The 14,250-nt window shown below is 28.8% G+C and overlaps 1 protein-coding gene across 1 annotated transcript in view; it reads left to right on the top strand.

The window, feature by feature from the left end:
- The first annotated feature begins 803 nt into the window (after positions 1-803).
- The window catches only part of LOC135131315 (ciliary microtubule inner protein 1-like), a 63,740-nt gene continuing 50,293 nt past the window's right edge, over positions 804-14,250 (top strand). The window contains exons 1-3 of the mRNA XM_064058983.1: positions 804-882; positions 936-1,014; positions 1,062-1,203. Coding sequence (XP_063915053.1) covers positions 815-882; positions 936-1,014; positions 1,062-1,203 — 289 coding nt within the window. The 5' untranslated portion in view covers positions 804-814. The remainder of the gene's footprint in view (positions 883-935; positions 1,015-1,061; positions 1,204-14,250) is intronic.

The following is a 14,250-nucleotide window of genomic DNA, read 5'->3' on the forward strand; positions in this document are numbered from 1 at the left end:
TTCGGTTTTATGATAGTACCTCATTGCGTAAAAGTTAATTTCCTTAACAATAGATTACTACGGCCGGTCCTGGCGGCTTGTTATAAAACTGAGTTCCTTGCCATAAATTAGAAAAATCAGTCGAGAACTCTAACAATCAGCTTATGGTAGAGCAAGCGATAAGGGTTTTACCTGGAAAGTCGCTTCCGTAAATTTTAGTGGCGCTCCTATCGGCAAAGTACTGAACTAACTGCTCAAATTCTGTCGAATTGATACCCATTTTTTTCAATAATTGTTAGTTTTTATTAAAAATTCTGCTAACCAGTAGATCATTAATTTTCCTCTGATATTCCTGTTAAAATTATTCTACGTATTTTGCATTAATTTGTGATATATTTTGATTTTAATAAACACATTATTATTTAAACAAATTGTACCACTAACAAACATTTTATGACTCTGCGCCCTGTAAAAAGTGATGTTTTATCCATGTGCGCATTTTCAAGCGATTCTATGATGGTTATGACTCAAAAAACTTGAAAAGAAAACATACAATGGTGTTTTTTTACGATATTTCTCAGCCATATTTTTTTAATTGATTGAACTGGTCTCTGCGCTCTAGAATATGAAAAAATCTGCAGTTTGATGTATGATACATCTATATTAATATCATTTTTTCATACAAAAAACCAAAAAAATATTATACCTCGTCTAGCGCTTATTCTTAATTTTTTTGTGCTTATAAATCCGCTCTCTACTTATTAGATTTAATTCTGTGTCTGTGCACACGCGCAGCTTTCTATCGACCAAACACCCCGAAACCCAAAAACCCACCATGGCCAACATCCCGTCCAACAACCAAAAAAACAACTCGCTGGATTTAGTCAAACGCAACGAAGTCTTGTACGCAGAAAAACCACACCTCGGGGTAAAACTCACACTTTTGTGTTTTCCAGGAAAGCTCAAGTCTTTCTCGAGGAGAAAGCTCGTCGCGAGTGGAACCGCAAGTGGGGCTTTTTGCTCAATTTCGACAAGGTAGTGCTAATCCGCTTCCACTTACTTATTCTATTTTTCATCACTAGATCGTCCTCGAAGAGGCCAGAAAGCAAGGGGTGTCCGAAGCCGACTACCGCCGCTGGACCGTCAGACGCAAGAGCAAATCCAGGACCGTCGACGAGACGTGGGACGTGAAAACGAGCGAGAGTTTCCCGAAAACGTCGTCCGGTAGATACATTTTTAATTTTTATTTTTGGACATAACTCGTGCGGTTAACGACGATAAATCTGGCGCTTTCAGACACCACCTTTCGCACTCTCTTATAATAACATTAAAGCTGAAAATTAAACGCAAAAAGTAAAACGTAAATAGAGAGGAACGTCGCCGGACGAGGATTTATCGGCGGCCGTGGCGGGGAATGCGACTTGAGAACGATTTATGTAATGATATACAGGGCGAAAGCGTACCGGCTGCGTTCGAAGTCACGGTGGTTCTAATTGAAACTATGGAACCGATTACTTTGACGCGAGTCCTCCAGAAATTTAATTTCGGTTAGTCGTTGTTTAATTGGTCGTCTGTTGAGGCAGACAAATCGAACGAAAGACGCCACCCTCAACCACGTTAGTTCTTCACACAAAAAAAAACGTATTAAGCTAAATGACGTCAGGCTGCAGCGGAAATTAATTTTACGTGTAGAATCAGCCGTCTTCTCGGATTTTAAGTGCATAACGTGCCTTAGCTACGGCAATGCTGATGTCTTGTACTTAAGTAAATTTCCGTGCAACAATGGAAAATCGCGTATCGCACAGTACAGTATTTAAATGAGAAAGAGGCGGCGAAAAGCGAGTGCAGAGTGGGTGGAAAGTTTTGATAGACACTTGCCGAAAAATCGGTACAAATAATTTAGTAATAATAATAATAATAATGGGTTTATTTCACACAAAAGAATCGAAACTACCATACATTATTGGCGATAAGTAAATATATGTATTTATCTCCCCCTCGTTTTAGATTTTGCGATTTTTCAATTTTTCGGAATTAATTTTTCAGTTAATCGATATTTCGATTTTTCACTTTTCGAGTTAACGATTTCCTTAACTTCTCGTTTTTAGATTTTCCGGTTTTTAAATATTTTTGGAATTAATTTTTCAGTGTTTCGGTTTTCCACGTTTTGGTTTATCAGTTTTTTAAGCTGGAATTTTTCAGTTTTGATTTTTCCCATTTTTCGATTTATTGCCACTTCTATTTCTCAATTTTTCGATTTTTCGACTTTTCGACTTCTCGATTTTTTGATGTTTCGATTTCACGATTTTTGGATTTTTCGATTTCTCAATCTCTCGATTAATGGATTTTTTAATTTTTCGACTTTATGTTTTTTTGATTGTTTAATTATTCAAATTTTAAACATTTTGCGATTTTTTAAATATTACACTTTTAGATTTATCAATTTTTTGATTTTTCGATGCGTTGGTGTTTTAACTTCTCGATTTTTTTAATTTTCAATTTTTCGAATTTTTAAATTTTAGATTTTTCACTTCTTTGTTGCTTCGATTTCTCAATCTTACCATTTTTGGCTTCCCATTTTTAGATTTTCCGGTTTTTCAATTTTTGGACTTTATTTTTCAGTTTCTCGATATTCTACATTTTGGTTTATCGTTTTTTTTTAAGTTAAAATTTTGAAATACAGAATTTTCAATGTTTCGATCTTTAGCCACTTCCATTTCTCAATTTTTCGATTTTTCGACTTTTCGACTTCTCAATCTTCTGATGTTTGAATTTTTCGATTTCAACTTCTCGATTTCTCAGTTTTTCAAGATGAATCTTTTCGATTTTTCGATTTTCCAAGTTTTCAATGTTTCAGTTTTTGATCATTCTAAATTTTTGGATTTTTCGATTTTTCAATTTCTCGATTAACGGATTTTTAAATTTTTTGATTTCCGATTTTTCGTCTTCGATTTCTCGATTTCCCAATTTTTCGATTTTTCAATTTTTCAATTTTTGCGTTTCTAAATTTTTGGATTTTTCGATTTCTCAATCTCTCGATTAATGGATTTTTAATTTTTCGACTTTATGTTTTTTTGATTGTTTAATTATTCAAATTTTAAACATTTTGCGATTTTTTAAATATTACACTTTTAGATTTATCAATTTTTTGATTTTTCGATGCGTTGGTGTTTGAACTTCTCGATTTTTTTAATTTTCAATTTTTCGAATTTTTAAATTTTAGATTTTTCACTTCTTTGTTGCTTCGATTTCTCAATCTTTCCATTTTTGGCTTCCCATTTTTAGATTTTCCGGTTTTTCAGTTTTTCGGACTTTATTTTTCAGCTTCTCGATATTCTACATTTTGGTTTATCGGTTTTATTAAGTTAAAATTTTGCAATACACAATTTTCAATGTTTCGATCTTTAGCCACTTCCATTTCTCAATTTTTCGATTTTTCGACTTTTCGACTTCTCAATCTTCTGATGTTTGAATTTTTCGATTTCAACTTCTCGATTTCTCAGTTTTTCAAGATGAATCTTCGATTTTTCGATTTTCCAAGTTTTCAATGTTTCAGTTTTTGATCATTCTAAATTTTTGGATTTTTCGATTTTTCAATTTCTCGATTAACGGATTTTTAAATTTTTTGATTTCCGATTTTTCGTCTTCGATTTCTCGATTTCCCAATTTTTCGATTTTTCAATTTTTCAATTTTTGCGTCTCTAAATTTTTGGATTTTTCGATTTCTCAATCTCTCGATTAATGGATTTTTTAATTTTTCGACTTTATGTTTTTTTGATTGTTTAATTATTCAAATTTTAAACATTTTGCGATTTTTTAAATATTACACTTTTAGATTTATCAATTTTTTGATTTTTCGATGCGTTGGTGTTTTAACTTCTCGATTTTTTTAATTTTCAATTTTTCGAATTTTTAAATTTTAGATTTTTCACTTCTTTGTTGCTTCGATTTCTCAATCTTTCCATTTTTGGCTTCCCATTTTTAGATTTTCCGGTTTTTCAATTTTTGGACTTTATTTTTCAGTTTCTCGATATTCTACATTTTGGTTTATCGTTTTTTTTTAAGTTAAAATTTTGAAATACAGAATTTTCAATGTTTCGATCTTTAGCCACTTCCATTTCTCAATTTTTCGATTTTTCGACTTTTCGACTTCTCAATCTTCTGATGTTTGAATTTTTCGATTTCAACTTCTCGATTTCTCAGTTTTTCAAGATGAATCTTTTCGATTTTTCGATTTTCCAAGTTTTCAATGTTTCAGTTTTTGATCATTCTAAATTTTTGGATTTTTCGATTTTTCAATTTCTCGATTAACGGATTTTTAAATTTTTTGATTTCCGATTTTTCGTCTTCGATTTCTCGATTTCCCAATTTTTCGATTTTTCAATTTTTCAATTTTTGCGTTTCTAAATTTTTGGATTTTTCGATTTCTCAATCTCTCGATTAATGGATTTTTTAATTTTTCGACTTTATGTTTTTTTGATTGTTTAATTATTCAAATTTTAAACATTTTGCGATTTTTTAAATATTACACTTTTAGATTCATCAATTTTTTGATTTTTCGATGCGTTGGTGTTTTAACTTCTCGATTTTTTTAATTTTCAATTTTTCGAATTTTTAAATTTTAGATTTTTCACTTCTTTGTTGCTTCGATTTCTCAATCTTTCCATTTTTGGCTTCCCATTTTTAGATTTTCCGGTTTTTCAATTTTTGGACTTTATTTTTCAGTTTCTCGATATTCTACATTTTGGTTTATCGTTTTTTTTTAAGTTAAAATTTTGCAATACAGAATTTTCAATGTTTCGATCTTTAGCCACTTCCATTTCTCAATTTTTCGATTTTTCGACTTTTCGACTTCTCAATCTTCTGATGTTTGAATTTTTCGATTTCAACTTCTCGATTTCTCAGTTTTTCAAGATGAATCTTTTCGATTTTTCGATTTTCCAAGTTTTCAATGTTTCAGTTTTTGATCATTCTAAATTTTTGGATTTCTCGATTTTTCAATTTCTCGATTAACGGATTTTTAAATTTTTTGATTTCCGATTTTTCGTCTTCGATTTCTCGATTTCCCAATTTTTCGATTTTTCAATTTTTCAATTTTTGCGTTTCTAAATTTTTGGATTTTTCGATTTCTCAATCTCTCGATTAATGGATTTTTTAATTTTTCGACTTTATGTTTTTTTGATTGTTTAATTATTCAAATTTTAAACATTTTGCGATTTTTTAAATATTACACTTTTAGATTCATCAATTTTTTGATTTTTCGATGCGTTGGTGTTTTAACTTCTCGATTTTTTTAATTTTCAATTTTTCGAATTTTTAAATTTTAGATTTTTCACTTCTTTGTTGCTTCGATTTCTCAATCTTTCCATTTTTGGCTTCCCATTTTTAGATTTTCCGGTTTTTCAATTTTTCGGACTTTATTTTTCAGTTTCTCGATATTCTACATTTTGGTTTATCGGTTTTTTTAAGTTAAAATTTTGCAATACACAATTTTTAATGTTTCGATCTTTAGCCACTTCCATTTCTCAATTTTTCGATTTTTCGACTTTTCGACTTCTCAATCTTCTGATGTTTGAATTTTTCGATTTCAAATTCTCGATTTCTCAGTTTTTCAAGATGAATCTTCGATTTTTCGATTTTCCAAGTTTTCAATGTTTCAGTTTTTGATCATTCTAAATTTTTGGATTTTTCGATTTTTCAATTTCTCGATTAACGGATTTTTAAATTTTTTGATTTCCGATTTTTCGTCTTCGATTTCTCGATTTTCCAATTTTTCGATTTTTCAATTTTTCAATTTTTGGCGTTTCTAAATTTTTGGATTTTTCGATTTCTCAATATCTCCATTAATGGATTTTTTAATTTTCGATTTTCGATTTTTCGTCTTTCCGATTTCTCGATTTCCTAATTTTTCGATTTTCAAATTTTCAATGTTTACGTATTTCGATTTTTATATTTTTAGATTTTTTGACATTCCGTTTTTTTTATTGTTTATTAGATTTTTCAAAATTTTGCGGTTTTTTAAATCTTACACTTTTCGATTTTACAATTTTTTGATTTTTAGATTCGTTGTTTTAATTTCTCGATTTTTTAAATTTTTAATTTTTCAAATTTTTAAATTTTAGATTTTTTTTTTAGCTTTGTTGCTTCGATATATCAATCTTTCAATTTTTGTCTTCTCGTTTTTAGATTTTCCGGTTTTTCAATTTTTTGAAATTTTTTTTCGGTTTTTTTAAGTTAAAATTGTTCAATACAGAATTTTCCCGTTTTTCAATTTGTAGCCACTTCCATTTCTCAATTTTTCGATTTTTCGAATTTTCGATTTCTCGATCTTTTGATGTTTCGATTTCGCGATTTTTGAATTTTTCGATTTCAATTTCTCACTTTTCTCAGTTTTTCGATAATTTTTGCGTTCCTAAATTTTTGGATTTTTCGATTTCTAAATTTCCCGATTAACAGATTTTTTAATTTTTCGACTTTTCATCTTTCCGATTTCTCGATTTCCTAATTTTTCGATTTTCAAATTTTCAATGTTTACGTATTTCGATTTTTATATTTTTAGATTTTTTGACTTTCCGTTTTTTTGATTGTTTATTCGATTTTTCAAAATTTTGCGGTTTTTTAAATCTTACACTTTTCGATTTTACAATTTTTTGATTTTTAGATTCGTTGTTTTAATTTCTCGATTTTTTTAATTTTTAATTTTTCAAATTTTTAAATTTTAGATTTTTTTTTAGCTTTGTTGCTTCGATATATCAGTCATTCAATTTTTGTCTTCTCGTTTTTAGATTTTCCGGTTTTTCAATTTTTTGGAATTTTTTTTCGTTTTTTTTAAGTTAAAATTGTTCAACACAGAATTTTCCCGTTTTTCAATTTGTAGCCACTTCTATTTCTCAATTTTTCGATTTTTCGAATTTTCGATTTCTCGATCTTTTGATGTTTCGATTTCGCGATTTTTGAATTTTTCGATTTCAATTTCTCACTTTTCTCAGTTTTTCGATAATTTTTGCGTTCCTAAATTTTTGGATTTTTCGATTTCTAAATTTCCCGATTAATGGATTTTTTAATTTTTCGATTTTTCGTCTTTCCGATTTCTCGATTTCTCAAATTTTCGATTTACAAATTTTCAATGTTTAAATTTTTCGATTTTTCGACTTTTTTTTTATTGTTTAGTTATTCAAATTTTAAACATTTTGCGATTTTTTAAATCTTACACTTTTCGATTTTTCAATTTTTTGATTTTTCGATTCGTTGATGTTTTGATTTCTTGATTTTTTTTAGTTTTCAATTTTTCTAATTTTTAAATTTTAGATTTTTTACTTCTTTGTTGCTTCGATTTCTCAATCTTTCCATTTTTGCCTTCCCATTTTTAGATTTTCAAGTTTTTCAATTTTTCTGACTTTATTATTCAATTTCTCGATAGTCCATTTTTTGGTTTATCGATTTTTTTTAAGTTAAAATTTTTCAATAAAGAATTTTCCCATTTTTCGATTTTTAGCCACTTCCATTTCCCAATTTTTCGACTTTTCGACTTCTCGATTTTCCAATTTTTCGATTTTTCAATTTTTCAATTTTCGGCGTTTCTAAATTTTTGGATTTTTCGATTTCTCCAATTTCTCCATTAATGGGTGTTTTAATTTTTCGATTTTCGATTTTTCGTCTTTCCGATTTCTCGATTTCCCAATTTCTCGATTTTCAAATTTTCAATGTTTATGTTTTGGAATTTTGCAATACGTATTTCGATTTATAAATTTTTAGATTTTTTGACATTCCGTTTTTTTTATTGTTTATTAGATTTTTCAAAATTTTGCGGTTTTTTAAATCTTACACTTTTCGATTTTACAATTTTTTGATTTTTAGATTCGTTGTTTTAATTTCTCGATTTTTTAAATTTTTAATTTTTCAAATTTTTAAATTTTAGATTTTTTTTTTTAGCTTTGTTGCTTCGATATATCAATCTTTCAATTTTTGTCTTCTCGTTTTTAGATTTTCCGGTTTTTCAATTTTTTGAAATTTTTTTTCGGTTTTTTTAAGTTAAAATTGTTCAATACAGAATTTTCCCGTTTTTCAATTTGTAGCCACTTCCATTTCTCAATTTTTCGATTTTTCGAATTTTCGATTTCTCGATCTTTTGATGTTTCGATTTCGCGATTTTTGAATTTTTCGATTTCAATTTCTCACTTTTCTCAGTTTTTCGATAATTTTTGCGTTCCTAAATTTTTGGATTTTTCGATTTCTAAATTTCCCGATTAACGGATTTTTAAATTTTTCGACTTTTCATCTTTCCGATTTCTCGATTTCTCCATATTTCGATTTTTAAATTTTCAATGTTAAAGTTTTGGGATTTTTCAATTTTAAAATTTTTAGATTTTTCGACTTGCTGTTTTTTTGATTGTTTACTTATTCGAATTTTAAACATTTTGCGGTTTTTTTAATCTTACCCTTTTCGATTTCTTAATTTTTTGATTTTTCGATTCGTTGATGTTCTTAATTTTCAATTTTACGAATTTTTAAATTTTAGGTTTTTCACTTCTTTGTTGCTTCGATTTCTCAATCTTTCCATTTGCCTTCTCGTGTTTAGATTTTTTTGGTTTTTCAATTTTTCGGAATTAATTTTTCAATTTTTCGATATTTTGATTTTTCACTTTTCAATTTAACGCTTTGCTTTCGATCTTTCGTCTTCCCATTTTTAGATTTTCCGGTTTTTCAATTTTTCGGACTTTATTTTTTAGTTTATCGATATTCAACTTTTTGGTTTATCGGTTTTTAAGTTAAAATTTTTCAACATAGAATTTTCCCATTTTTCGATTTTTAGCCACTTCCATTTTTCATTTTTTCGATTTTTCGACTTTTGGACTTCTCGATCTTCTGATGTTTCGATTTTTCGAGTTTCCAATTTTTCAAGGTTTCAGTTTTTTGAGTTAAAATTTTTCAGTATTGCAATTTTTGACAATTCTAAATTTTTGGATTTTTCGATTTCTCAATTTTTCGATGAACGGATTTTTTAATTTTTTGATTTTCGATTTTTCGATTTCTCGATTTCCCAATTTTTAGATTTTCAAATTTTCAATATTTTAAGTTTTGGAATTTTTCAATAGGTATTTCGAATTTAAAATTTTTAGAAATTTTGATTGTTTATTGGATTTTTCAAAATTTTGCGGTTTTTTAAATCTTACACTTTTCGATTTTGCATTTTTTGATTTTTCGATTCGTTGTTTTAATTTCTCGTTTTTTTAAATTTTAAATTTTTCGAATTTTTAAATTTTAGATTTTTCACTTCTTTGTTACTTCGATATATCAATCTTTCGATTTTTGCCTTCTCGTTTTTAGATTTTCCGGTTTTTCAATTTTTTGGATGTTTTTTCGTTTTTTTTAAGTTAAAATTGTTCAATACAGAATTTTCCCGTTTTTCGATTTGTAGCCACTTCCATTTCTCAATTTTTCGATTTTTCGACTTTTCGATTTCTCGATCTTTTGAATTTTTCGCTTTCAATTTCTCACTTTTCTCAGTTTTTCGATAATTTTTGTGTTCCTAAATTTTTGGATTTTTCGATTTCTAAATTTCCCGATTAACGGATTTTTTAAATTTAAGATTTTTCCTTTTTTCGACTTCTAGATTTCTCAATTTTTCGATTTTAAAATTTTGAATGTCCAAAAGTTTTAGGATTTTTCAATAATGTATTTCGATTTTTAAATTTTTAGATTTTTCGACTTTCTTGTCTTTTCGATTTTTTACTAATTCAAATTTTAAACATTTTACGATTTTTTAAATCTCACACTTTTCGATTTTTCGATTTGTTGATGTTTTTAATTTTCAATTTTTCGAATTTTTAAATTTTAGATTTTTCACTTCTTTGTTGCTTTGATTTCTTAATCTTTCCATTTTTGCCTTCTCGTTTTTATGTTTTTTTGGTTTTTCAATTTTTCGGAATTAATTTTTCAATTTTTCGATATTTCGATTTTTCACTTTTCGATTTAACGCTTTCCTTTCGATTTTTCGCTTTCCCATTTTTAGATTTCCCGGTTTTTCAATTTTTCGGACTTTATCAGTTTCTCGATATTCCACTTTTTCGTTTATCGTTTTTTTTAAGTTAAAATTTTCCAATACAGAATTTTCCCATTTTTCTATTTTTAGCCACTTCCATTTTGCAATTTTTCGATTTTCAGACTTTTCGAATTCTCGATCTTTTGATGTTTCGATTTCGCGATTTCTGAATTTTTCGATTTCGATTTCTCGGTTTCTCAGTTTTTCGATCATTCATCTTTCGATTTTTCGATTTTACAATTTTTTGTTTGGATTTATTAAATTTTTCGATATTTCAATTTTTTGAGTTTCTAAATTTTTCAATTTCTCGATTAATAGATTTTTCACTTTTTTGTTGTTTCGATTTCTTAAGCTTTCGATTTTTTGCCCTCTCGCTTTTAGATTTTTCAATTTTTCGGAATTCATTTTTCAGATTTTTGAAATTTCAATTTTTCAGTTTTTGATTTAACGTTTTAATAATGATAAAATAAAAATTGTTATAATAACATCGACTTACCCAAAAAAAGAATTTTCAGAACGTTTTGCTGCATTGCAGTTTAATTAATAATTTTATGAAGTGACAATTTGTTGCGTGCTGAATTGTCGCATTCTTTCGATGTATAAACATAAACAATTGAAGTTAAGCATGATAATCTATTTTTACTTCAGAGGCGAGGGAAGATCTGTCTAATTTTAGACCAATTTTTTGCGTTTAAATGAGAAAATCTTCGGGGCCTCCTATGTTTTGTTTTTAAAATACTTCTAAAAAATCTCGAGGATTCCTAGAGTTCTTTATTATTTCGTTTTAGAAAGAGAAGTCAAAATATTGTCAAAACCGAAAAAAATCAAGAATTTTAAAAACCTAAAAAATCCAAAATCCAAAAAAAATATCGAATAAATGAAAAGGTTGAAAAATGTTAAGATTTAAAATCTCGCAAAATTTTGAAAAATCGAGTAAGTTAAAAACCAAAAAACAAAGTCGGAAAATCCAAAATTTTAAAAATCGAAATCTTGGAAAATCCCAAAATTGAAAAATCCCAAAACTTAAAGACTTAAACAGAGAAATCCAAAAATGTAGAAACCCCAAAAATTCAATAATCGAAAAATTTAAATAAATCCCAAAACTGAAACGCCAAAAAATTGGAAACTCGAATAATCGAAAAACTGAGAAATCGAGAAATCGAAATCGAAAAATCGAAAAATTGAGATATCGAAGTAGCTAAAGATCGAAAAATGGGACAACTCAAAATTAAAAAATTTAAACTTAAAAAAACCAATAAATCGAAAAATTGAAAAATCGGGATATTGAAAAACTGAAAAATTAATTCCGAAAAATTGAAAAAACAAAAAATCTAAAAAGGAGAAGGCAAAAAATCGAAAGACTGAAAAACTGAAACAACAAAAAAGTCGAAAAATTGAAAATTTAAAAAATCGAGAAATCAAAACATCAAGAAATCGAAAAATCAAACAATTGAAGAATCGAAATACATACTGAAAAATCCCAAAGCCTAAATTTTGAAAATTTGAAAATCTAAAAATTAAGAAATCGAGAAATTGGAAAGTCGAAAAATTCAAAAATCCATTGGAACGTTGAAAAATAGGAAAATCGAAAAATCGAAAATATGAATTATCGAAAAATTGAAAAATCGAGAAATCGAAATCGAATAATCGAAAAATCGCGAAATTGAAATATCAAAATATCGAGAAGCCGAAAAATCTAAAAATACCGTTAAGTCAAAAATTGAATAATCGAAATCTCGAAAAACTGAAAAATTAATTCCGAAAAATAGAAAAATCGAAAAAACTAAAATCGAGAAGGCAAAAAATCGAAATATTGAGGAATCGGAACAACAAAAAATTGGTCGAAAGTTGTTTCAACAGAACTTCCCTCACCCCTAAAGCACAACGAAACATATCCACTAGTCACTAGATTTATTATTACTTTTTCAAGATCGCGTCACATTAGACATTTTTTTTGTACTCATTCTTGCGGAATAGCGACACTGCAACTGTTTAACGAAGTTGTACTAAAGTGCACCGAAATACAATAGGTGGAATTAATTGAGGACTTTCAGATGGTTTCGACTAATTCTAAAAACACAATAGCGCTTTTGCTTTCCATACAGCCGAACAATTCAGCAGCTTTTCCGGAGTTTTGAGAGGAATCGACTCTATTTATCAAGAGGGTTATGAGTATAATTTTAAGCGGGCGGGCGTGACATCATTTTGTACTTTTTCGTTAAAGTACTAAAATGCAAAGCAACTTTTCGAATCGATAAAGTTCGGGATTACAGAAGCAGTGACAAATAAAAACAACGACTGAATTATATTACTCAGAGTGGAAACACTTTTGTTCGTTTGGAAGCCGAAGTTGTCATAATGAGATTTGAAAAATTCAGTACACGGCTTTCAGAAGAGACAAACTAAAAAAATCGCAAATCTTTTCAAGACTGCTAATTTGATAAAAATAAGAGAGAGAAAATTTAGAAAAGTTGTGTTTTATCGTAGCAATCAGTTGTGCACATTAATGTGTATTTTCGTATAACCTTTAGTTATAAAGATTGTATAGCCTAACACTAACAACAATAGCACTGATAATACTAAATACCAACTAACAATAACAATCAAAATGAAGACACTAATTTTTATCTTCAATACATCGACAATTTGTGTCCACGTGCCTGTTGCAGCTGAAGTGTTACCGAAATAGCAGAGAAGAAAGATCTTATAAACTCGCTATAACGAAGTCTGAAGGGTTTCATGGTTCCCGTGAGGAACGTGAGATAAATTTTTTTGTTCGATTCGTTCCACTGATACCACGGAACCGCGACCAACGTGTCAAAAATTTCCGTAGACTGAAAGTGAAAAGTGAGAACTATTCATTAAAAATGTTTTTTGGTCACCAAATCCTCAAAGCTCTGTCCACATGACGCAAGTCCAAATATAGTCAAGAACGACATAATGGTCACAGAGAATAATCGTTTCAGCTGCGTATTGTTCCAAAAATCGTCAAGCTAAAATTCGGTAGCATAAGTACATCGGGATACACGTTTTCTAAATTTTACCGAGAAAGCATAGAACACAACACCGATCCACACCAGAAGTCCTCCAATTTTAAACAGAAACATGGCGACGTGGATTTGTTTTTCGAATTTGCGTACTACCCTAAAACTGAAAATAAAACCATTACCAACAGATTTTGGTTTCTCTTACGAAGTGAGTCTACAGTGAAATTTCAGGCTTCGCACGAGTCGGTTCCTTACGACTTTATGAAACGTCGGGTCTGCATTCAAGTGTTGTAGCTTTTCGTATCCACTGTTGATATTTTCAATTTGATCGTTTAAGACGTACGTGGCAAACCTGATCTTCGTGAAACAGTAAATGAGTTGATATAGAGGAATCGCTCCAGGTACAAAAGTTATAACAAAGCAGGGTCTAAGTACAAATTCCCATATTTTTTTGTAGTTGAGAGAATATTTTGTCAACAGGTGATTAAGACAGAAGAAATTTTCATCACCTTGTTGTGGCATAATAAATTGTCCTGTGGTAAAAATTGCAACAAATGAATGTATAGTAAGGCAAAGCAACGTTTGAAGTGCTGTTTGTTTGATTTTTTTCTCGGTTTCCTTACTCAAGACGTGATCTGCTTCCATTTGTACGAATTCATCGTCGAAATTTTTTAGCATTTTTAATAAAAAGGATAAAGACATCAGGCAGTATAATATCTGTAAAAATAAAATCAGTTGAATGTGTTTCATGCGTAACTATTGTCTGACTTGTAAGGCTGAAACGTAAGAAAACGCAAAGCGAAGCAAGTAGTCAAACTCAAATTCGTACAAAAAGAGGTACGATTGAATCAATATCGTTGCAAGTAAAGCAACCTTTGTAAAAAAGACACTCTTTTTTATTAATTTAATTTCGTAAAAATCAATTGCCAACTTGCGGCATATCTTTAAAGTAAAATTCTGCAAAGTCACTGAACTTGAAAATATTTTGGTTTCGCTTAGGTACTGTTTTTTTAGTCTTACCTGACGTGGACATTTTTAAAAGCCGTCCCAACAACACAAAAGTAGGAGAGAATATGTTCCAACGACGTTGGTTTTTCAATTATCGATTCTTAAATACAGTACTAGTTTTGAATTTTTTATAATACTCAGTTTGTGTTCTCCAAGCTGGCTACGTTTTTATATAAATAGCTCGAAAATAATTAAAGTTCCTTTGTTGAATGACGTACTTAACTTCGACATTTC

The sequence above is a fragment of the Zophobas morio genome, unplaced genomic scaffold, assembly GCF_036711695.1.
Source record: "Zophobas morio isolate AGI-343-1 ecotype UQ-CSIRO unplaced genomic scaffold, CSIRO_AGI_Zmor_V1 ptg000020l, whole genome shotgun sequence".
In the NCBI taxonomy this organism is placed as follows: Eukaryota; Metazoa; Arthropoda; class Insecta; order Coleoptera; family Tenebrionidae; genus Zophobas; species Zophobas morio.